The 24,970-nt window shown below is 37.9% G+C and overlaps 1 protein-coding gene across 1 annotated transcript in view; it reads left to right on the top strand.

Annotated features, from left to right (window-relative positions):
- The first annotated feature begins 2,391 nt into the window (after positions 1 to 2,391).
- LOC121314065 (ubiquitin-protein ligase E3C-like) overlaps positions 2,392 to 24,970 on the top strand; it is a 48,837-nt gene continuing 26,258 nt past the window's right edge. Inside the window, exons 1-16 of the mRNA XM_041246881.1 lie at positions 2,392 to 2,911; positions 5,237 to 5,355; positions 5,875 to 5,928; positions 6,273 to 6,347; positions 6,622 to 6,768; positions 7,364 to 7,479; positions 8,927 to 9,084; positions 9,881 to 10,034; positions 12,124 to 12,344; positions 12,915 to 13,072; positions 13,636 to 13,823; positions 19,791 to 19,877; positions 20,466 to 20,623; positions 21,194 to 21,420; positions 24,102 to 24,206; positions 24,604 to 24,691. Of these exons, the coding sequence (XP_041102815.1) occupies positions 5,290 to 5,355; positions 5,875 to 5,928; positions 6,273 to 6,347; positions 6,622 to 6,768; positions 7,364 to 7,479; positions 8,927 to 9,084; positions 9,881 to 10,034; positions 12,124 to 12,344; positions 12,915 to 13,072; positions 13,636 to 13,823; positions 19,791 to 19,877; positions 20,466 to 20,623; positions 21,194 to 21,420; positions 24,102 to 24,206; positions 24,604 to 24,691 (2,002 nt within the window). The 5' untranslated portion in view covers positions 2,392 to 2,911; positions 5,237 to 5,289. The remainder of the gene's footprint in view (positions 2,912 to 5,236; positions 5,356 to 5,874; positions 5,929 to 6,272; positions 6,348 to 6,621; positions 6,769 to 7,363; positions 7,480 to 8,926; positions 9,085 to 9,880; positions 10,035 to 12,123; positions 12,345 to 12,914; positions 13,073 to 13,635; positions 13,824 to 19,790; positions 19,878 to 20,465; positions 20,624 to 21,193; positions 21,421 to 24,101; positions 24,207 to 24,603; positions 24,692 to 24,970) is intronic.

The following is a 24,970-nucleotide window of genomic DNA, read 5'->3' on the forward strand; positions in this document are numbered from 1 at the left end:
ATGCCAGATAACATTAAGGAGTTCAACCTCATCCCACTAGCGAATTCTTACAACTGTATCTTTAAAAGCGTCTTAAAATGTAGCTGTGGTAACGCTTAATAACTTAATCTGCAAAGAAATAAAATAAATGTAACTCTCTTAAAAGCCTATTTACACATGAAGTGCTTTGTTTTCAGTAAATGTGATGTACTTGGACAATGCATGCTAAAGCCAGGGCTTGTTCAGTTTGTTCACAATATCTCACTAGTTTAAAGGCACTTTTAAATACGTTGCTAAACACTTTGCTTGTGACATCTGGGTACTACAGTATGTGATCAGGTCCCATCTGACAATGGAATTAAAAAACTACATCAAGCCGCATCTTTTGTTTTGGACATGGTATATACCTAGGTCTTCTGATTGTCGGTGATTTCCCCTGACTTTTCTACGCTTCATTAAAAATGCAATTGATACCTGATGAGCCTTTCGTGTATCTCAATCACAACGGAGAAACGTGTCAATACGAAGATGATTTAATTTAAGTAAATGGGCTTTTAAATCTTATCTTACTTTTTCATTTCAAAGCATTTATTAATGTAAATACAGTCACGCAGAATTATTGTAATGAAGTGTGTCCAGCAAAAATACTTTATTTTTCATTATAGCTTTAATAAAGATTAGTCACTTATTAACATGTTGCAATCTCGTTTGTACGTCCTGTTTGTAAATTCAAAATTAAGGCTTGGCCAATTTAGTTGTTTCACAGAAAAAAATAAAACTAAATCAATTTTACTATTAACACGTTTCTCAGTTGTGATTTGAGATACACGAATGGTAAACAGGTATTAATTTAGTTCTTAAAGGAGAGTTGAAATGCCGGGGTAAAACATTGAAAATCAGAAGTCTTATATATACTTTACATTGGTGCCCGTAACTATTGAAACCATCTATGAATTCCAGTATTATTGCCCTTGATTTTTTTTTAATTAAATGTTGTAATGCTGAGGTGGAAACAGCAAGGCCCACATTTCAAATCACTAGTACTGAATCTAATCAAGAATTGCTGGATCTAGTCGAGGAGGTCAATGAAAAGAATAGGACTATCTTCGGGTATTGAACTAGTCGGAGGTCAATGAAAAGAGTAGGACTGTCTTCAGGTATTGAACAGCGATGAATGGCAGACTCTACTGTATATGAATATACAGTATCTGGTAAAGATATGTGAGTGAGATTGCAAGTGCTGTAGGAAACAGACATAGAGATGTTTCAAGTCTTAATACTGATAAATACTGTTAATGGGTTTGCCCACCCATAGTGTGGCGGTTCACTTTTTTCCCTGGATATTTCCTGGCTGACTTTTGGTGAGTAATTTACTAACCAAGCCACTACCAATGATGAAGTGTTCAGATTTCTTAATTCAATTAGTGAGCAGAAATTAAGCTTTGGACTAATTAATTAGCAGTTGGTCGTTTTGGGTATGGGGTAGCTTTACAGTTTCCAATAACCTGAATCCTCTTTCAATCAACACTCTGATATCACAAAGCGTAAAAGGTCCAATAAGTCACATGCTTGTAAACACGGTGTATACAGTAAACACCCATACCCCCCAAAAACAGGCCTGCCTGCCTTCAAAATTCCTAAGGGAACTTTAAATTAAAAGGTTATTGATTTTGTATTTCATTTTCTTGTCACAGGTCATTATAGGTTAGCTGTCATTTGAAGTGGTTCTCCGTGGTAAACCATTTGTTTCCTTTTTAAAGTAATCGGAGCTAACATTCCTTAACTCATAATTCCTAACTGAGCTGCACCTCTCTTCTGTTACGCTAAAGGAACACAATGCCACTTTAGGGCTTGGACCTTGGTTTCAGCAGACAAGGTTTCAGGCCCCTGCATGGCACAGCAGGGGAGACTTGGCATTTGATACAGCAAAGTTCAAGTTCCTAGGTCATTTCATTTGAAGAACATCTTAATCCCAACATGTTGCTGATGCTGACAATATGCATTAAAATGGTTAGCACTTTCGTTTCAATAAACACTGATAAACTATCAGATCAATTGTGGGGAACAAGAAAAGCCAGATAATTTTACAAGATGTTTTGTATTGCAGTACCTATAGACAGTAAAAGCAAAGAACTACAAAACACAGATAATTGCACATATTTCTTTCCAAACAATCCATGGATCTCTTCTTTCAGCCCAGTACTTATATTCCTAAACTTATTGTTTACATTTTTGGTTATAAGTATTATTATGAAAAATATTTTTCTAAACTTAAGGCCAATGAGACAATATTTATAGTTTTACAATGAAAGAAAACGGTCTGGAAAAATCTACAGTTTAAAAAATGAAAACAATCACGCGTCAGTTATGACTTGCAATTTAAAGCAGAGAGTAAACTTGTCGCGCATGCGCAATGTGGCCACACTGGCTTCACGTCCAAGCGGTGCCAGAGGAGAAAGTGGTTCCACAGCGTGCGTACTTTCTTTAGTTCCGTCCAGAGTGACACTGCAATTCTGCTTTAAAAAAACAGATCCCCTCCCGCCACGGACTGCAGTGGAAACCGAGTCGGGGGCAGCGGTGTTTTACTAGCACTGTCCTGCCTCTCTGACGCTGCTCACTATCTGATTTGACTCTCATCTCTTTTCTTCTAGCACTTTCAGGAAACTGAACCTCAATCAATCCAAAAAGGAAGTGCATCTTTCCCTGACTGACAGCTTCACTCTCCAATGGCCGCTGCAAATGTTCTGTGCACAGCCTACCGGCGTTGAGTACAGCTGGGAAGAGGCGGGCCTTCCTATTACACTGTTGTGTATCAAGTAAAGAGAAAAAAAAAAAAAAAAAAAAAAAAAGAGATCGTGTTGCTGGGATTCTACATTTAAACAGGCAGTTTTTCGCTGTGTTATCATTTCAATTGCTAATTTCATTATCACAGGTAAACAGTTTTATTTTACATTACGTGTTACAAAATTAATACATTTTAATGTATGTATTTGTTAATAACAACGCTAGTAAAGTATATAAAACAACCCCCAAAAGGACACAACTGAATATTTAGAGCAAGGTGTGATTTTTGATAGCAGTTGTATAGGCGTCTTGGTGTACAAGACATCGTTCTTTATTTGTTTACTCGGACTCCAGTGTACACAAGCCAGCGTGAACAGATTTTAATAAACGAGGAATTGTATGGAAGTGCCTTACTGACTGTACCTGCTGAGTCATTTTCGAAAGACATAGGGTTGACAGTGGTGCTTTATTTTCCTTTTTCTGGTCAGAGCCAAAACGAACTCTCTCATATGTAGGCCTTATGTTACAGTAAGTGTTATGCCACGCAGTTTGTCTTGGTTTTGTGATCGCTGTTCTCTTGACACATCGGTACCTTGTCTGTGTTATGTGTAACTATCTCTGGACTAGTAGTAAACATAACTATTCTGTTACGTCTAGAGTAGGGAATTATAATTATACTTTTTTAGGGATTGATCTTCTTGTGCTAGAGACCGTGTAAGTTGAAAGTGTTATTCTGGAATTCGGAATGCAGTCAGAACAGCTCCAGTGTTTTGGGGGAATTTGCTGTCACACAGCGTAGGCGGATGTGCTGTGTTCCGTTTAAACGAAAGCATCCGATTCATTTGGGAGGTACTGTGTAAAAGGTGTTGTACTTGTGGGTAGTGCCAGTGCAGATCAACGTGACAAGGGATGATGAGCATATGACAAAGGCATGGTAGAGGTTGTGAAGGCAGAGGCTTTGACACGTTGTCATCTACTGTAGGGAGAGATACAATACACACTGGCCAGCGGTGGTGTGGGACGGCCTGTCAAACAGAGGGGAGCACTTGACAGTACTACATTGAATGCACAGTAAGTTAGTGGATCACGCATTCTGTTTAGTGCTGAGACTGAGCTGGGGACATGGATGTGGTTTTTCATTGCATACGTTGAGAATGGACCAAGGAGGACACTTCGTTTGTAATAAGACATTATGTAACCACTGGCTTTCATGGTGAAAAGTGTGAACAAATGCCAAAGTTTCCATAAAAGTTGAGTTTTGCAGAATCAGTTTCCTGTGGTGATGTGCAACAGCATGACAGGTGTGTTGGTGGCAGAAGAGAAAATGCATGCCAAGTGAGAACACAGTCTCTATTCATTTTAGTGAAAGCCTGCTGTACCTGTACAGACAATTTGTACAATCGGACTGAATCTCGTAGCATCTGTATTGTTTTACTATAGCAGTAGTAAGGCCTAGTATGTTACACAAATAGTTTAAAAAACCTGTTTCAATGTACAGCCGGATACAAAACGATGAAGCAGACAGCACTCACCTTTTAAAAGTACACTCTGAAGCACATGAGCAAAGGTAGCAGAGACACAACCAGGGAAGCAACAACCAGTACAACAGCAATCCATGCAAAAACTGATGTTTGATGGATTGGTTGTCCAGTATAGCAATCAGGATAGTAGCTCAGGTTTTCTTTATACCAAGACTGCTCCACACCAGCCGTATGAATTTCTGTCAGAGCGATGACCCTTCATACACAAGGTGTAACCTTGTGTATGAAAACCCTACAAGACGTGCTGATTAGATTTTGGAGATGATGTGATCAAAGGTGACTTACTGGTGGTAATCTATGGCATTTTGTTGGGCAGGTTCATAATGTTGTACACTATTGTTGGGTCAGAAGTGAATCCAACAACATTTACACTCTTTCAACACTAAGTAATTGACAAAAAGACAACCCTACCCTTATAAAGTTTTTCTGTAGTAAAAAGCATAGGTCAACATGACAAACAACAGTAAGGTACTGTAAAGCATATAAATAACAAGGCAAACCAGGATACACTATGCTAAATGCATAATATAATCATGGGGGGTGCATGGTAAATTGCAGACATACTGTGGTGAACTTGCATAAGGGTGTTTTTAAAAGAGGCATACAGTACATAAGACCCAAGTACTGTAATGTGACCATCTTCAGTATTACCCTGTCACTGGTCTGAATGAGAATTTGAAAAACATCAGTCGCCATGCAGTTAGGGTCTGTTTCACAAAGCGAAAGTGAAACTAATTTCTGTCCCTGTGCTTGGAAACAGTTGGGGTGGATTTTGTGCCTGTGTTTAATTCAGAATAAATATAATATACATTTTCTGTTTTTACAACTTGCACACACCCACATAGACTCACAGATTCCCACATTCAGTTTCCTGTTAAAAGTTTAGTTTCTCTTGTGGTGCTTTACAGAGAGTGCTGTCTTTTCTCTTGCAGGTTTGAATCGCCTCCTTTCTGAAAAGACTTCTGCTAAATGAACAACTGCAACCATGTATAGCTTTGGAGGAGATTTCAAAACACGACCCAAGGTGTCTCTTGGGGGAGCGAGTAGAAAGGTACGATTTTAAAAAATAAATGGAAATATTACATCTTTATTAAAAAAGGAAATGGTGTAAAGCACTTGCTTATACTGTATATCGTTACCCCTTTTCATCACTGTGGAACTTCATCACATTTTGCAAAGATTTGGATAAAATGTGAAATTTGAACAATAAAATATGCATTGCAACTTCCTCTCAAGTCTCCTGTTGTTTTACTGTTAATTTTTAACTCTCAATTTGTACACATTAATTTGGTAAAGCCAGTTTTCCTGGTCACCTCCACACTAAAGTTCTCTTTCTGTATTACAACTAATAGGACGCCCCTTTTGCCTTTCTCTCACTCTCTGGGCTGCCTGTATCAAACTATCTGGTATCTGGTGGTATGCTCATTTAAGACAATGAACGTTAATTACATGTAAAGGACTTTATCCTACAACATCTGAGACCACCTTCTTTAATTATGAATATGCAGACAAGTTATGTGTTTTTAGGTGACCTTCTCCATAATAATGCAATCTTTTTTATTCCTTAAAGGAGGAAAAGTCCTCACTTTTACACCGTACTCAGGAAGAAAGAAGGAAAAGAGAGGTAAAAATCAAGACTTATTGCTAGCTGTAATTTTACAGCATTTCAACAGTGTGGCTAATACAGACACTGGATACCTGGATCATCTTTGTATTGACAGATAAAGTTCATTTTGAAAGTATATATTGCAAAGTGCAGTATACAGAATGTCAGATTCATAATCGGCACAACCAAAACACAGCAAACATGCTCTGGACCAAAGTCTGGGTGGTTGTAAGTCTTCCATTTGCCTTCAAACAACGTAGAAGTTGAAGATGCTGCAGAGTTAGGTATAGCCTAACTGTTGGGATGCATTTCCTATTTATTATTTGGTTATTATTATTATTATTATTATTATTTTATACCAGGATGAAAGACGAAGACTGAAGAATGCAGTTATTATTCAATCATATGTACGAGGCTACAAAGACAGAAAACAGCAAGTATGTGAGCCTTTTGTATTCTTTACATTTTAGAACTTATTTAAAAGAATGCAAGGGCTGGCACCTGTGCATGTGCATGTGCTTTGCATTGTATTGTAAACCCTGCACAATGGTCTGTATCATAATGTTTTCAACCTAAATCTTTACTTTTGGGCACGTGGCAGTACCTGTCTAGAAAGTTATTTTAATTGCCCTTTGTCTCTCTACTCAACCGTCTTGCAAACTTGCACAATGTTTATTTGAAATGAAACATTTTCCTTGTTTGTCTTTCCAGTATGCCATCCAAAGAAGCAAGTTTGATTACTGTGTCTGCTTAGCACAATCAGGCGGGGGCTTTTCCATCAGTGATGCAGCTAGTTTGAGTCTGTTGGTACGTCGGCTGCTCTTTTTTTACAGGCCGAGTGAAGATTCGAATAGACTGGTAAGTCAGGAGGATTTTCCAGTGGTGAATATAATGGTCCAGTCAATTTTTTGTTAACCTGTAGCTACCATACTTGAAACTGGTATTAACTGGATTTTATTATCTTCTATTTTTAGTACAGGGATATAAGTAAGACTCATTGCATAGCAGTTTGATTCATTCCTGGTTGTACTATGAGTTTAATAAGACACTCCTGAGCTTGTTATCAATACACCTGAGCTAATCAAGCTGGTAGTAAAACCTGGAGTGGGTGAAACTGCTGTGCAATAGGAGTCTTATTTCTATCCCTACTAGCATATTAAACTGCTTTTCTCTTGCGGTTTCCACTGAAGGGTTCTGGTGTTACACCAGTATTAATATGTATGAACTTATTTTTTTGCGAACCTCGTTTCATTGTATGTTGTCATTTTAGTAAGTGGGTAAATAAATTGCCCATTGGAGGAAACCCCAGCTGGATTAATATATAGTTAGAGTGGTCGTATTTAACTCCATCACTGTTTAGACCATTAAAATAGACCATAGCATATACATGGATTTAATGTATATCCTGTGAAATAATCTGGAGCTCTTTTCTTTTTTAACTTGTTCTGTTTAGATATGGATGTGTCAGAATTTGGTGAAGTCCAATGTCCCGTTTGTCAAGCAGCTAGCAGGCCCTGACAGACAAACATGCTTGTTCCAGATACAGAGGATGCTGGGCTTATGTTGCAGGTATGTTTTATAATTTCACTAACATTCTCCAGTTATTTGACCAATCAGTGTAGGTTTGGAAGCTGGTCTTGCTGTTTGTTCAGCAGCTTGTTCACCTGTGTTCATATCAAGCTTATTGAATGCCTTCTGGTTGAAAGCTTTATTAAAAGCACAGGAGCCCAGGTGAACAGAGTTGTTTACTCTTGTGGTGTGCTTGAATAAAGCCCATCGATCATTTGTCTGCATCCATTGTTTAATTTACTTGAGACATTTCCTCACATCATGCAAACCCAGAGACTGCACTTTTAACCCATTAGGTACCATTGTCCTCATTTGAGGACAGGCTGTGCTGCCTTTTTTTGAGCAGTTTTAGGTGGCATCTACCTGTTGCTTTAATTTTCTCTTTAACTGTATTGTTATGATAACTTACTCTAAGTTTGTTAATCGCAAAAGTTTAGTCTGAGGGTTGGTTCATATTTCTGTCACAGGTGAGTCCGATACATCAGGCACAGACAGCTATAAAAGCTGTGCAGTTTCACTCCGACCATGCAGCAAATGTTGACATTTTTCAACATTATCCGACCCTGTGTGATTTCAGGTCGCAGAAGCATGAGAAAAGGCAGTACAACTTTCCAAAAAAGACACACGTTTCAAGTGACCCTCAACTCCAGACAGAAATTGTGTAGGACTCTGAAATATGAACCAACCTTAAATGTAACTTTTATTCTGCAAGTATAGATCTTCAGTTGCTTTTATGACGCCTTAATATGAATTAAGAAACTGAAGCCTAAAAATGATACATTTGTTAGTGTTTTCTTCCCCACAGTGATGATAAAGTTAACTTTTATGTGTGTTGAGCTTCATAGCTGGCGTGAAATTTCACCGCTCTGATTACTGTGATGTCTAACTTGACTGTCCTCAAAATGGGACTCTGGGAATATATGTTGTGAATATTGAACACTTTTAGAATGGTATCATATTGATTTAGAATGTATCAGATTACATAAATACAGCTTGTGTTCTGAAAATATTATTTAGTACTTAATGGGTTTATAGTTCACCACTTGCACTGATACACATATGCAAGTGTTGCTAGTGAGTGATATGAAATGGTTTGTTATGGAGAAACTCTGAAGACAGGTAGAGCTAATGAAAAGACAGAGTTGTAACATGAGAAGTGGGCAAGGGCTGTAACCAAGGCTGCGAGGAAGCAATTGCGAGAACACAGTAACGTTATCTATAAAGTTATGGTCTGCATCAGACTTTGAGTCCACACGGTTTCTGTTTCACAAAACTGTTGTGTGTTACTTTGAGCAATGGTATGAACTGAGACACACTGGGAATTCATTGCTGTATCAGGACATCATGTCAGTACAAGTGAAAGTAACTAAAAGTAGCTCAAGCAATTTCGATTCAGCCTTTTTTTATAAAAAACAAAAAACAAAACCTGTGTTCTTTGTATTCCTAGGATTCTGCAGTCTTGCACGGATGACAGATTAAGTGTTGCAGTTCCTATGAGAATGTTGGAAGTCTTTTCTGCAGAGAAAACGTATTTGCCTGTTTTGCAAGATGCAAATCGCGTAGCGTCTTTAATTGAACAAGTTTTGCACTATGTGGTACATAAAGGTGAGTGTGTTTGACATTTCATTTTCTCTTTATGAATTATCGTAAAAAACCTGTCTATAAAAACAACTGAGTTTCTTCTTCAAAGTTCATGTGATGTGCCTGCGCGTTCAGCATTTTAATGCAGAGCAAAACCCCATTCTCTTTCTTTGTTACACTTACAAAAGGTATATGCATGTGTGCGTGTAAATCAGAGTTTGTGCTAAAGTTGCTTTTCTGTTTTTATTTGATCCTGGACCATGGCTGTTTTAATAAAATCTGATACTACTGAAATGACATGGCAATAAAAAAAAATTATATCACAAGCGTGAGTATATGTAGCATGGGATACATTTTTGTTCTTGCATGTCAGTGGGATAACATCACATGTGGAACTAGTTTTGAATGTACCTTTGCTTACATGCATTGGTGTGCTGCTGAAATTAAGGGTGGAGCTGGGCTTCGGTAATTCAAACAGTACCACCACCAATACATGTTTTATAACAACTTTCAAATGTCTGAAATAATTTTGATTTCTGTTGTTGTTTTGGTTTGGACTCCGATTTCCTTGAGAACGAGTTTAGTTAAGAAATGCCAGTTACCGATCTGCCTGCACCTGACTTATCCAAACAGCCTGTATCCCTTTCATTAACACCGGTAACAGGAGAAAACAACCGAAACCCCTATCGGCGAATAAAAATCGCATACCACGATCAATCATTCAGTATCCTCACACCTAATACTGTTTTAACAAAACAAACCAAAAAAAAATACAGTTTTTAACCTTGTTTTCCCTTTTCCCCCCCCTTTTTTTTTAAAGGATACTACAAGACACTTTACATTTTAGTAAATCACAAGCTTCCATCCTGTTTGGAGTATTGCGATGCTCCTCATGTTCCCTATGCCAGCGCTCTGCTGGAGCATGTTCTCAAGCCATTGCACTTTACTTATTCCTCATGTTCACAGGGTGCCAGGTAAGAATGCTCAGGAAGGACCTTACTGCAAGCCTTCAAACTGTTAGTTTGATTTGTAGTATAATGTGGGTTATGTAGCCAGACAAAACTTCATCTTTAGGAGATCAAATACATTATAGCAGGAACAGAGTTTCCTTAGTTGATTAATTGTGTTAATTAATACTGTCGTCCTTAACTTTATAAACACGTTTTTTTTTTTAAAAGGACATTGTTTTAATTGCAATTAGTAATATTAAGGTTCATTCTATTACCACTGGAAAATAAATCCTCCATTCATATAGAGGTAAAGAGCAATGTTTAGATACTCTGCTGTGTAGATAATTAAAATAGACCCATGTGTATTAGAAATGTGTTTGATACACTGGTGTCTATTCAAATGATCTATTAATTGACACACCTATGTTTTATTAAGTCCGCCATCCCTTTTTAAGCGCTCATATCACATTTCAGATATTCTGTCTGTTTTGTATACCCCTCTGTAAATCGAACGGTACCCTTACCTTTGACCTGTGACGTTATATGGTCATGCGATGTTTTGATTTACTGATGATAAAGACCAATCGATTTGAAATATTGGCTTCACAATAGGTACCCAGCTGTACTTAAGTTAAAAAAAAAGTTCACCCTTTTGGGGCACTGCTGCCGTTACATTTTCAAAACATAATATTAAAATGTCCAATTGAGGTACTGACCTCCTTTTTGCAGGGTTATATAAACACTCAGGCTAAATATATGACCTTGACACTGATTTCTGACCCACATTTAAAACATGTGACTTTTTGGGTTTCTGCAAACTTTAAGAGACAGCAAACTTAAGACACTGCCTATTAACTGTTTTGGGTGCACCAAGGTTATGAATATCAGCCACCTGGCAGTTCACGTGGGTATTTCTGTATGTGAAAATGCTTAAAACGCCAGGGAGGATTGCAGTGTAATTGTGTAAACAACAGCAGTGTTTAGATCCTCTACTTTGTATATGACTTGAATAGAGAGCTTTATGTATAATCACACCAAGATAAACCACAGTGAATCCCCAGCAGGCTGTGACTACAGTAAATCCTTGACATTCACTGGAACAATTTAATTGCTTCAACAAACTGTTTACAACCAGCAGTAAATGTGAACCAGACTCATTGACTAAACAAAAGGCAAGATCTCAGATATTTGTTCTGAATCATAACACTATGTAACACAATTTTTGGTTCCTGGGTAGTAAGTGTTATTTCCTAATTGCTTATGCCTCAAAAGTATAGAAAATGGCTATTATTCCCCACAAACTTTGCTTTTGTGACCAGGTCAGTGATATTTCAAAATATCACTATTTACAATGGGAAAACGGGCAAATGTGTGTCTTTTCGTTTACATAAAGTCAGAAAAAAACAACATATGAATCCAAATTAACATGTATTTATACTAAAGTAATACAAAAATGACCACAAAAGATTTAGAAGTGAGTAGTTTTTCGAGATTTATGATTATACTGTAAAAACTACTCACTTCTAAATCTTTTGTAGTCTTTTTTTTTTTTTTTTTTTTTTTTTTACAATAAAATAGCAAATGAACCCAGGACAAAACACTAGTAAAACTAAAAAGCTGTAATCCACCTTCTCCCTCCTGACCCCATTGTAAAACAGCCCTTCATTTGCTTCCTAGGTAGTGAGCAGTATTAGTTTTAGGAAAGTTTTATGATGCCTTTTGTCTTTACCGGTCCTGCTGTCGCTGAAATTAGTACTACAAGCAAGTAAAGGCAATAGTTGGGGAAGAGAATGAATCTCGTTTCTGATGAACTGGTTGATCTGCCGGCTTTGTAGGCATTATCGTTTGGTAGTATGTGGGGTGCAGTCAGTGATATGATTAATAAAACCACTCATGCAGTGTCATTGTTTTATAACTGTTAGTACATTGATCTGGAGGAAAGTGAACTGAGTTCTGTTGTGAATTGGATGGAAATATTTTGTACAATAAGCTTTTGAAATGACCTTTATAGACACACCCTGTCCCTGAGAAGCACACCAAACTTATATTAATATAAAACAAAAAACGGTTGTTATTTATTTAATTTTTCTTATTCTTCTTTCTTTTTTTGCAGGCAATATGTTTTTGCAGGCTTCATGGAGGAGTTTATATCTTCGCCGTTCACGGATCAGATATTCCACTTTTTCATTCCAGCACTGGCTGATGCTCGTTGCTCTTTCCCTTTTGAACCGTTTCTGCATGCATTGCTGGGCACAGTGAGCTCTTCTCTGCTGACTCATGTCAAGGCACCTTGGCTGTTATATTTTGTCCTGGCTGTTGGTGAAACACACTTAGGTAAAGGAGCCTATTACCTGTAGCTCTGCACACCACCGCAATGCTTGTGTTTCCATTATACAATTGCAATTAGTTATGTTCAGTGTTTTATCATCAGTGTTTTATCATTTTTTATGTGTTGATGCTAAATTAACAGTTTTGATGAAACTTCGTATTTATTTTTTTTGTAGCATAAGTTGAAAGTGCCTTTCACAAGCAATGATTCACTAATAGACTTCAGTGAACAGCACAATGTTCACTTGTTCCCCACCTGTCTTACCTACAATCAGCCTTGAGGCTTTTTTTTTTTTTTTTTTTTTTTAAGGAAAATGTGATGATCCTATATAGAACACATGATAGCATATTTTCATCTAGGTCAGATCTCAGATTGCATTAACAGAGTGCCTGTTTTTGTATATCTATGTGTGTATGTGTGTGTGTATACTTTTTTGTTATCTTTAAATATAATTACAATAATAAATGAAGAAGAGTCTACGTAATGTAAGGAATTGTGACAAAGAGTTAACATTTGAATTGTTTAATATGGTCAATTTCACAGAAAAAAACTAACGCGTGTGTGTTTGCTTGTAGGTAGCCTCTCAGAAGAAGGCTTGCTGCTGTACTTGAGAACACTACAAACCCTCCTACCCCAGTTACCTGTGTCTGTGACCAGCACCAGCAGACAGGAGGTCATCAGTGACTCGGATGATGATGAGGAGGATGGTGGGATGAAAACAATGTCTTCCCAGGTAAGGCTCGAAGCCCTTAGATCTCAAGAAAGGGAGCATGGATCTGAGTCTATGATTGTTTTATGATTATCAAATCCACAAGAGCTTTGAGCACTGTATCATAAACATACAAGCATCTGGGCTACTCTTGCAGTTCTTGAGTTCACTTTTTTTTGTCTCAATGATGTAAGCATTGTTGTTTGGATTAAGATACAGCCTGTATGTCATGAAAGCGCAGTGCTGTTAATCCCATACCAAATGTGGCTAATATGATGGCTAGACTCGTAGCTGTGTTGCAAATAAGCACACCTTCAGTCGCAACTTCTTCACACTCTGCTTCCCTGACATGGAGTTTTTGGTAAAACTCTGAGGATACCTGCCTAGTTTTAAAGAGGACAAAGAGTCTTATCATGCACAATATGTGCCCATTTGGCTCGTTCAAGGAAGTCATTTTTTCAAGAAAGCTCTAAATACTTTTTATATATCTTAATAATTTTACCATGAGTACCTTTGTTGTTATGTGATTGTCTTGCAGTACTTTGCCTAGCCACTCCCTAGTTGCCTGATTGCTGCATTTTTTGCAGGAGGATAGCAAGATATCAGTCCAGTTCATAACAGAGCAGTGCATACACAAGCTGGACACAAAGCAGCAGACAAATGCACTCCTAAACCTGGTGTGGCGAGATTGTGCCAGTGAGGACGTCTTCACTATGATGGCGTCGATTTGTCACACGCTGATGGTGCAGCATCGTATGATGGTCCCGAAAGTGAGGTAAGCAATTATCACTCCCCTACTCCCACAGGTCATCCGCAAAGCTGCTGCTAACACAAGCAGACAGTCTTTTTAGGTAACAAAATGCGGCTTGTAGAGTCACATGTCTTTAGATCACAGAAACAGAGAGACTGTTTGAGTTTTATTAAGTATCTCAAAGTACTTTACATGTTGGTTAAAACAAAGAAGTATGCAATATCAAGAAGTAGTAAACATTACAAATAATAATAATAATAATAATAATAATAATAATAATAATAATAATAATAATATCTGGGAACATTTATTTTTTATTTTTTTTATATAAACGAAGGGGAATTGAATCCTGCAAATGCAATCATGACGAGACCTCTGCAGGCTCTTACAGAATCCAGGAACGTTTCCTGCTGCCCCTCGGTGTGTGTATTGACTAATAATAATAAGTTTTATCATTTCACACATGTCCTCAAAAACCTACGAATTGCTAAATCAGTCATACAAATACCATAGCAACAAACTACACATCTGTTCTAGGCAGCATATTGAATGCAACACTCTGGGAACACAGTACTAATAATTTTCACAGATTAAAATACAGGTTCAACATAATTTTTAGGCAGTAAACAGATTGCTTTAAGTGTTCGTAATAAACCATTTATTTCAAATGCTTCAGCCATTGGATAGCATTTTCTCCTCAGTAATGCAAACGCTAATGTAAATAATGATGAAGCCTACCAATTAGCCGCTGTCTTCACCCACTGGTGTTTATGGCTGTCAGAGGAAGTAAGATGTCAGTGAAACTGTCATTCCTCGATTAGGGTAATTAGCTCTTTGCAGGCTAATTGCATTAGGGCAGGATGTGAGATGAGGAGATCATGGCTGCTTCTGAATTAGGGCGCCTGTCTTTTATTGCTGCAAATAACCTGCTTCTCTGGCTAATAATTACTGGATTTAAATGTATCCGTGCTCTAGCGAGGATTTTACTGGTGCACTCCTGGGAAAGAAGCTCACTGAAGGAAGGAGAGCGGTGTGTGCATGTGTTGCTGCAATTGTTGGAGCACAGCTGCTGTTTCCTGAACACTGATTTACTGCATCCCCATACAGAAGAATGACATGAAACAGTACATTTCTGCCTGTGTAGATCTGTACATGAAATTCACAGAACGTCTCGTTAAATACAGTGTAATTCTTCAGTTAGAGCAGAGCAGTAACTGAAACAGTAAGAGAAAGAGCGGGGGATATGGACTCCTCTGTTGCAGTAAAACATTTTGAATCTATATCACTAGAAAAAGATATGCGTCAAAGCGACATGTCTAAGAGGAGAGTTGGCAAAAAAAAAATTTGATTTTATTTTATGAAATGTCTTACCAATCTGAAATGTAACATTTACTAAATGAACCTCCTGTAATTGAACATTATATTAACTGTGGGTTTGACTCCCTTTTGCATGTAGCGGCCTCAGTTGTAATTTGCTTGTTTGTTTTCACTTCCCGTGTGCTGCTTCTCTGTAGACTGTGTCCCCAATCTAACGCCTATCTGTTAGTGTCAGAAGTGCAGATAATTACACTTTCCTCCTACATGTCAATTGAAAGATCAGAATCTGCTTACCAAACCATTTCACTTTTGTCTGCATTCTTGTTTTTCATTTGTATTCCCTTTTCTAGCATGTCTCAGCTGAAGCTTTTAGCATAAATTCTATCTGTCTGTTTCCATCATTATTGGAGAGCTGTACAAAATAATTAGCTCCATGAAGAAGATGAATTAGCCTGCATTGAGTGAAAATGCAGAGCCAGAATGAGTGCAGTATATTTTGCACTGTAATTTTAAAACTGGCTCTAAATTCCATGAGTTGTACCAAATCAATTAATACTTCTTAATTCTCAGGTGGAAAGTCACAAATAATTACTGAGCTGTATCTCAGTGTGAGATGCTGGGATGTAAACTTTTTTTTCAGGTTAATGTTCTGTTTGTAAGTGAAATGAAGACTTTTGGAAAAGCAGCAGGGGTGTTCAAATGCAATTGCATGCAGATGCTTTTGGGAGGAATCGCTCTTTAATTGCATGCATCGCACACTGTACAGGCTTTGTTCGGTAGTCTGATGTTGTTAACAGCATGGGAAGACTTTGGGGCAAGACTGTGACTCAGAAGTTTGTTTAGAGCTCTGGCTGTAATTGTGTAGTTTACATGGCAAAAGACATCAGTGAACCAAGGCTTTTGTTTTGCTTACACTGTCATGAGCCACCGTGAAACTGGCGGTGTTCTTCAGAGATGGCATCAAACCTCAAATCAAGGTTGTTTTAATTGACAAGCCCGGTCATGCTTGTCCAGTTACATTTAGTGCTGGTGGAAATTTGCCGTCGTCTTAGTGTGAGTTTGCTGAATTGTAAATCATTTTGAGAGAGAGAGCGAGAGAGAGAGAGAGAGCGAGCGAGTGAGCGAGCTGACCTATCCATAATCACTGTGACATTAAATAACTTTTAATTTAAAACATATCCAGAATAACAGAAATGGTATCACTGTCAATTAAATGTTGCTTAATGTTTGCAGTTTAAGTTTATTGCAGAATTTGGGAACACCACAATTGCGTACGGAATTGTTGCATATTCATGGCAAATACACTTTAATGAATACTGAATACACTGAATATATTTGGACTTTGTATTTTTAATACAAACATGTACTTGTAGAGGAAGGCTCTCACAGTATTGTGAGTTGTACTGTTGTTATTATGCATACCCATCCTGCAGCCAAAGAGCTGTTTCAGTATGGCAACTATTTTCCAGAAATTTTTGGCAGACAAGACTCAAAATGTCTGCAAATTTAATGGTTTTCCTTGTGTAAAAAAATTAATTAAAAAAATGGTGGGGTAAATGGTTACAGAACACCCTGCTGTCTACTTTACCTGATCTGTGTCCTGTGTTGTAGGTATCACAACATAATCATTAATTAGGCTGTTTGGGGGCCCCCTCACATGCAAGTTCGCTGTATATACACAAGCACTGCAGAGAGACCGCTATCACTAAATACATTTGATTTTGTTCCACAGCTGATTTATGACTGGGTGTGTGAATAGAAATACCCAATTGTGATTATGTTGAAAAAGGTACTTCAAAAGCAAAGAACACATTTACTGTAAACGCTACAGGATGTTGTGTAGCCTTTTAATTCTGAAGTGTATTAGTTTAGGCAGCATGCCTTTTAGCTTGTAAACACTATAATCTATTTTAAACAGAAACCAGGTATGTGTTTTCACGTAACTGAGAGATATACAGTACGGTCAAATATGTGCTGTGCTGTCACCCTTTAGCCATCAAGAGTTTCCCATATGCCTCAACCTTGTCATGGAGAGGTGAGAGGGCAGTGCCAGCTGAATACCCTGCTCCACCCTTAGCCCTTCTCAAATGTGTGTCCTGTGGCATATATTGTATGGTATATTACAAACTTTAAAATGTGTTTAACGCAGTCATGTTTTGTTAAATTTATTTGTTAAAAGGGATCCTTTTTTCAATCTACTGTATTTATTTTGTATATATATATTTCATTTCTGTCCTTGTTTAATATCTTAATATATGTGACTTGTATAATTCTCTGAGGTTTCTTTGATCATTATTTACCAGGCTTGCTGACTAATGCCCTTTTACAAGTGGAAAGACTTCTAAAAAGCTGCATTTCTGAAGTTGGGTGGTTTTAGAAATGACTAGTATGGTATAATTTCTTCCCCCTATAAAACTCATGTAAGTGAATATAAAATGTATGTACAGTGCAGTAGAGATCACAGATACAGAGGGGCAGATATTGAGGCTGCACACCCCCTGTGCTCATTTCAAGCCACCACATTTCACAAGTTCAGCTTCTTAGAAACGGACTAAGTAGATGAGTGGATTAGTATGCCTGGCAAAAAATAAATATAAAAGATCGAAGTAGAAACAATCCTACAACACACATAATAGACTGTTAATCAAGAACCGAAATACAATGAAAATGTAAGTGATATAAAGTATCCCTCTCATGAGGCTGCTGTGATGTGAAGTGCTGTGTCATCATGTGAAATATACAGTGAACCTGATTGAGCATTAAACTACTTAAATTCCAGCAAAGCCTTCACTTTCTTTTACTCCATGTGAAATTTATGGAGTGATAATTATATAACTCCTTAGCTTTGATATTCTCCAATATACATTGCTTAGTTATTTAACAGTAACATTATTTCTGAATCATGGTGGTGTTTTTGTTTTTTTTAACCATGATATTGCATCAGTATGTTTCAAGAGTCCAAGGTCATTTTTATTCTTGATGCTCTGTTCTCATTATAATGCAGACTGTTTGTTTATGCATGCAAAACTTCTTGAAGATCTCTCATTGATTGACGTAGAGGGTAAAGTCATGCATGTCAGTCTGCATTAGTGTGGTTCTACTAATTTCAAGGAACTATTTTGCACACATTTAAAAAAAAAAAACATCCGATCTTAGTTTGCTTTGAAGCTTAGGTAATATTACAGCCAGATTTGGTTTGTTTATTTTTGCAAACTGATTTGATTGTCTTTAGTGCACTTTGTGGTTTTTTCATTTATGCATCAATCATTAATGTTTAATATATGTACTATGTTCAATTTGAATTGAATGTTACATGGATTTCCGTAAATATATGATCTCAATGCTGAGTGATTTTATTAGCACTTCTGAAATTGACGTGCCCTTTTAAACCTTGCTGCATCTTCTAATTAGGTATGTACACTTTGAAATCGCACAGCCAGGTGGCAGTAGTTTTATTATCTAAGTAGGAACTATTGTATGCAGCATTTTTTCTGCAGTCTCCCCAGTTACCACATCTGTACTATCTTATACTGGTTAACCATTGCATTAAAGAGGGGCTGAAACATGGATTCAGACAAAGGCACGTGCACAATACAGCATCCATTTACACATGCGTGTTATACCTGTTCTATGGATTGTTTAGAGGGCAGGTATCACTGTTATCTCTTATCCTCTAACACCTTGTAATTCCCAGAGAGTGTTGAAGCATGCCATTTCTCTCTGGTGATCCCCTCTTCCATTGTGAGGCGCAGCCAAGTGCCATTGTATTATCTTCATTAACTTAAATGAGCTCTGCAGGAAACCAGGACCTGTTTATGACCTGGGATGGAATCCTTGCCATCAGCATGTTTACTAATGGAAGGTGCCTCGCCTAAATAAAGCTTAATGGGTCATTTAATCTATTTCGTTGCATGTGAGGAATTTGACACCTTTTAATATGGAGGCCCAGAAATTCCTCCAGGATGTGATGTTGAATCATTTTCTTTTTTTATGTCTCCCCTCGTTCCCCCCCCCCCCCCCCCCCCCCCCCCCCCCCCCCCCCCCAACCCACCCCCCCCCCCCCACCACACCCCCCCACCCCCCCACCCCCCACCCCCCCCCCCCCCCCCCCCCCCCCCCCCCCCCCCCCCCCCCCCCCCCCCCCCCCCCCCCCCCCCCCCCCCCACCCCCCCCCCCCCCCCCCCCCCCCACCACCCCCCCCCCCCCCCCCCCCCCCCCCCCCCCCCCCCCCCCCCCCCCCCCCCCCCCCCCCCCCTTGTAAACTTGCACTTTCTCACTTTTTAAACAAACCCCCCCCCCCCCCCCCCCCCCCCCCCCCCCCCCCCTCAAAAAAAAAAGAAAAGATCTGTGCTGTGGTTTTAGGTAGGTGTATTGTTAACTGACTCACTGGCTTCCCTTCCTCTCTTAAGCTTGCCTTTCTGCAGTAAAGTACCAGTTTTTAAATACATAGCTGTACAAGTGATAAATTATCTTTTTGTAATATTTTCAATGGTTTGCAACAGATGATTTTACCTGTAGATTTTTCCAGGAATGTATTTTGTATGTAATGTACTATTTACTGTAATCCATAGGACTTTTTTGGAAGGTAGGGGGTTTCTTACAAGGCTTTCAGCAGATGAAGGAATATGTTATACATTGTGGTACTAAATTAACATGGTTCACTTGTTCTTTCAGACTTCTGTACAGTTTGGCCTTCAATGCAAGGTTTTTGAGGCACCTTTGGCACTTAATAACTTCAATGACAACAAAAATGATAACCGGGTAAGAAACCTTTACCATTAGATTACCTGAGTAATGGCTGCTAGACTTTTGTTCAAAGCTAAAAATGGAGTGAAAGTCCTAATTTGTAGCTCACTTTGACCACGTGATTTCAAATAAACATGTTTCGAATATGTGCTCATATATAAGCAATGTGCTGCTTACCACCTGCAACATCTGCACATTAAAATACCTTCTGATTTAAATGTTTATGTTTATGTGCCCATTATTTCCACAACAATGTGAAATGTTTCTAATTCAGAAATAACAAAATAACATTGGAGAAAGCAATAGATAACGTCCAGTTCTATATATAATAATGAACAAGTAAAAAAGAGAGGGTTGCTTGAAAGAGTTAAAACAACAAAAACCTATAACAATAATCTGAGGACTGGAGATATAAGAAGCATGGAGAGCAGTATTGCACCAGCCACTCCTTTAATAAAAGGGATTGCCACATGTTTGAAGATGTTTAATAAAAAGGTTTACCTTGTGTTTGAAGGTGTTTAATAAAAAGGATTGCCATGTGTTTGAAGGTGTTTAATAGAAAGGATTGCCATGTGTTTGAAGGTGTTTCCTGTGTGTTTGCAGGTCCATGGTTCCCCTGCTACAGGTGATCTCGCGGGGTTCACCAATGTCACCAGAAGACTCCAATAGGCTCATACCCCTATTCTATCTCTTCAGTTCTCTGTTCAGTCATTCACTCATTTCTATTCATGACAGCGAATTCTTCGGAATTCCCACGGAAGGTAAACGCATTCCAAATAGCGCAGGGGAAAAAATCGATTACTGTCAAGCCACTGTTATCTGAACTAATACATCATCTTGTTCAGATCATTGATCTTTTTTTAAATGACGATACAGTATCGATCTAGATGAATTTCCGTATTATAATGTATAATGTGGACAGTAACCAAAAGAGGGAGGAAGGTGGTTGGGTGCATTATCTGTATTACAATGCAGCTGAAGTGCATTGCATACAACTTCACATGAGAGGTAACTGGAGAGTCAAGAATTGGATAATAAGGGTGCTGTTGCAGTTACTTTTAAACAAGCTAACACAAATATATAATGTTAATACAGCCTTTTAATTATTTTACATTTATATGAAATATTTTTTTTCTGAAATATCTCTAAGTGACTGACTAGATTTATTGCAGAGTTAATATAATAACTGCATTTGTTATGCCCCTCTCTGGTATACATACCACTGTAAATTGAAAATAAATAAATAAAACAGTGGTAACTATAATGTAGTCATACAGTTAGTTCCTTAGATTTTGTTTTAAAAACATAAATGTCCAGTTGTCTTCTTGCAGGGCAGAGCCAGTCGTCCATGATGCCATTCACATTGTTGGAGCTGGTTTCGCTATCACGCTGCCTTCGAGATGCCTGCTTAGGAATCATCCAGCTGGCTTACCCAGAAACCAAGCCTGAGCACCGTGAGGAATACATTGCAGCGTTCAAGAGCGTGGGGGTAAAAACCAACAGCGAGATTCAGCAGCGCATCCAGGCAGAACAGAAGCAGTGGATTCAGCTTTTCAAGGTGAGGACTTCTGGAAGAAGTCCTGAGTATATGCAGTCATGCCTCACACATTTCTCTCAAGATACTGGCTTGTTTAATGTGTAGGCTAATTGATTTATTTACTGTGTAGTAAAATAAATAGACCATGTTACAATGTAGCAAAGGTACGTTTTTATTTTGTTATAGCTCTGCAGTTTAATAGGTAATAATAATAGGGATTTCATTAAGTAGTGCAATCCTTATCTTGTATTTAAGACAAGCTACAGCATACGTCTGCTCACTTATGTATCGGAACACTTCCTGAACCACTGAACTTCACAAAAAGGATTGAACCAGTTATAATTAATGAAAGCTTTCTCAGCTCGTTAGTGGTGGAAAGTTTCTTGTTTTGCGCCAGGAACTTGAGCAGGTGAAGATGGGTTTGCAAGAAATCCCATATAAGATTGGTGCAAACACCTCCTGTCAGCTAAAACTGGCCATTAAAGTGGTGGGAGCAGGGGAAATGCATTTTCCAAATTGAATGCTAGATTTACAGTGCGTTTAATACTACTGACCCCTAGCACACTAATGTTTGGTTGGAGTCATCAGCCATCCCTTCAGATCTTTTATCACTTCTATTGTCAAGCTATCTATTTAATTGAAAGAAGTTAATTGAATGAAAATGATCAACTAAGCTTGTATTAATATTGCTAATGGAACTTTCTTGTTGGCCATGTTTGGAGAAAGATGTCACCCTGGAGTTTGGGAGAGGCCCATTAATGCTTGCACTTAACCCGATGGGCTAATTAAGGAAAGCGTCTTCATTCTATAAGTCAGGAAGAGCTGAGGCTCAAACCAATCGTCTTGATTTTACAGCGTTTTGCTCTTGTGCTATTGCTGGAATGTTGCAGTTTTCATTTCTAGATTAGTAATATATTCCTAAAAATGCATTTGGTAAGAATGTGAAATAAGAGACATTTCCGTTTATTTGAAGTTGATATCATAACTATAGCCTTGGGTCCTACTCTCAAGTTTTTACTGTAATAGTTTGCGTAATGACTTCTGCTTTAGCTGACTTGTCTGGTATTAAATGTACAGCCTCATTGAGGACATTTTTCTGTTTTGCATAATTACAATTTGCATGAGAAAATGAATATTGCAGATTTCTATAGTTTTCAAAACCTTTTATTTTAATGATTTTAATGCAATTTACTGTACATTAAATATTACTCTTTAGCTATAGGGATATGCATTACACAGTAAAAAAAAGGATTTTTAGTCCACTAAAATAAATGGCTTTACATAATCTTTGCAAGTAAGAAATTGCAGTGTCCAGTGTGAAAACACAACACAAAATAATCCGTTACCATCCAAAGCAGCACTATAGCATTAAAATGTTCAATACAAAAAAATGATGTCTGAGTTCCAAGCTCTTGCAGTGTCTTTTTTTAAAATAATAATTTTTTTTAAATCCAAAATATATATTGCAGCATAACAGGACAGTGTAATCAATCGGACTGCAAAGTCTGTATCGTCTGACCTGAAACCGCCTAACTGCGCGTCTTCATTATCTGAGCCGAAGATGACCCTGACCCTCATTCCATGCACAGAGCAACTACTTCCAGGCAGTTTTTTCTGTTCATCAGAGCCGTGATATTCCTCAGGCATTATTTGCGTGTGGCTATTAAAAACCAGAAATTAAAGGTGAAAATTTTGACTTTTAGCTAAAAGTTGGCATGGGGCGATCGTTCAAACCAGGGAAACTCTTAAGGTAGTGATTGCAAAAGTCCAGCCCTATATTCCTGTTAAGCGCAGGACAGCTTGTACTTCAGGCAGCCGTTCGACTAAGAAGCTGATGTAAGCAGTCTTTACCTAATTAATGATGCTGGACATTTCCACACATTAGAGTCATTTTTCTTTTATACTACCCTTAAATGGTCCACTAATGATCTGATGTTCAAATTGCCTTTTAGTGGTGGCTGGTAATTGTACTGCTTGCATATAAACTTTTTTTTTTTTTTTTTTTTTTTAAAGAAAATAGTAAAATAAAACATTCCAGTATTGTTAAGAATTTGAAGGGTTATGATAATTGGAGGAATGGAAACTACACCTTTTATCTGCAGTATGATTCCTGATAGTGACTCGGTCCCTATAAATAACAGGCTACCTCACAGTGTATTCGATGACTCAAAATGTAATAATAATAACAATAATAATAATAGCTTTGACTTACAGTTATGTGCAAATTTATTAGAACACCTCATGATATGTCATTTTATATCATTTTATATACCTACCTGCATGAAAACATCATTTTTCAATCAGTAATCGATGATATAGAAACAATAGGCCCTTGTGTGAAAATGTTAGACCACTTTGTGCTTAAATTATGAATCTTAAACACATGTTAAAGTTTTTTTTTTTTTTTTTATTAATTGCATGTGTGGCCTATTAAAGTCATCAATTAAATTAGACAGTCACTAATTTGTCTGTTTTGACAATTTCCCAAGATTTTCAATTACAGTGGTTTGATTTTATATGCACAGCAAACCAAAACTACACAAGCAATGGAGTGTTGTAGTAAATTTGCACACAACTGTATTATTAGTGCTGCCTATTGTAATGCAGGTGTCCAACTGGCTGCCAGAGCTAAAACAACTACCGTTCTACCCCTAAAGCACTTGTGCAGTTTATATTTCAACATGCAGGTTTTCTGTTTGCAGGTTATTACCAATCTAGTAAAGATGCTGAAAGCTCGAGATATAAGAAGGCATTTCTGTCCATCTGATCACTGGCTGTCGCAGGAAGTCAACATCAGAGCTGATAAGGTATTGCAGCTTGTCCCCTCTTTCATTGACGTAAACTTCTTCTGATGCTCCTGACGTTGGCAGTGGACACAGAGCTATGCAATTCACAAGGATCAAAATGGTTTCAAAACCTTACAGCTTTCTGCAACTAAACAGTTTTGAGAGCCCCTTTTTTAAGACAAAGTAATTATAGAACGTTTACCCCTTCGGTTGTGGCAAGTCCTGACATTGAACTTAAATGTCAAAAAATGAAGCGGCAATTTGTATTTCAACTAATAAATTGTTATAAACCATTTTAATGTTTAGAACTTTAAAAAAAAAAAAAGTATTTTTACCCGGTAGAGATAAAAAATGTGAATAGAATGCCAGTCCTCCTTTGTTTTTATTACTGATATTTTCCTGTTTTGTGTACTGGCAGGTCACACAGCTTTATGTTCCATCAGCTAGACATGTGTGGAGAATTCGCAGAATGGGGAGAATCGGACCTTTACAGTCAACATTGGACGGTAAAGGAAACTAAACCATCTCAATGTCGAGGCTGTATAACGTTCAGCAGTCCTAGCCTGCCAGAATCACCTTGTAAGAACTGATAAAGGTGCACCCACCCCATCGCTTTAAACATAAGCAACAATTGATTATCTTTCATCATAATCTGTGGTGTAATTCCTGTCGGATTTGTCTTTTGTCCATAGAATAGCAGGCTTCAATCTTGAGCTTCTTTTTGTCTTAATGAGGAGTATCCAGGAACAACTGAACCTGTCCTGTACACCTATGAGAGCAGCACT

The sequence above is a fragment of the Polyodon spathula genome, chromosome 4, assembly GCF_017654505.1.
Source record: "Polyodon spathula isolate WHYD16114869_AA chromosome 4, ASM1765450v1, whole genome shotgun sequence".
NCBI lineage: Eukaryota > Metazoa > Chordata > Actinopteri > Acipenseriformes > Polyodontidae > Polyodon > Polyodon spathula.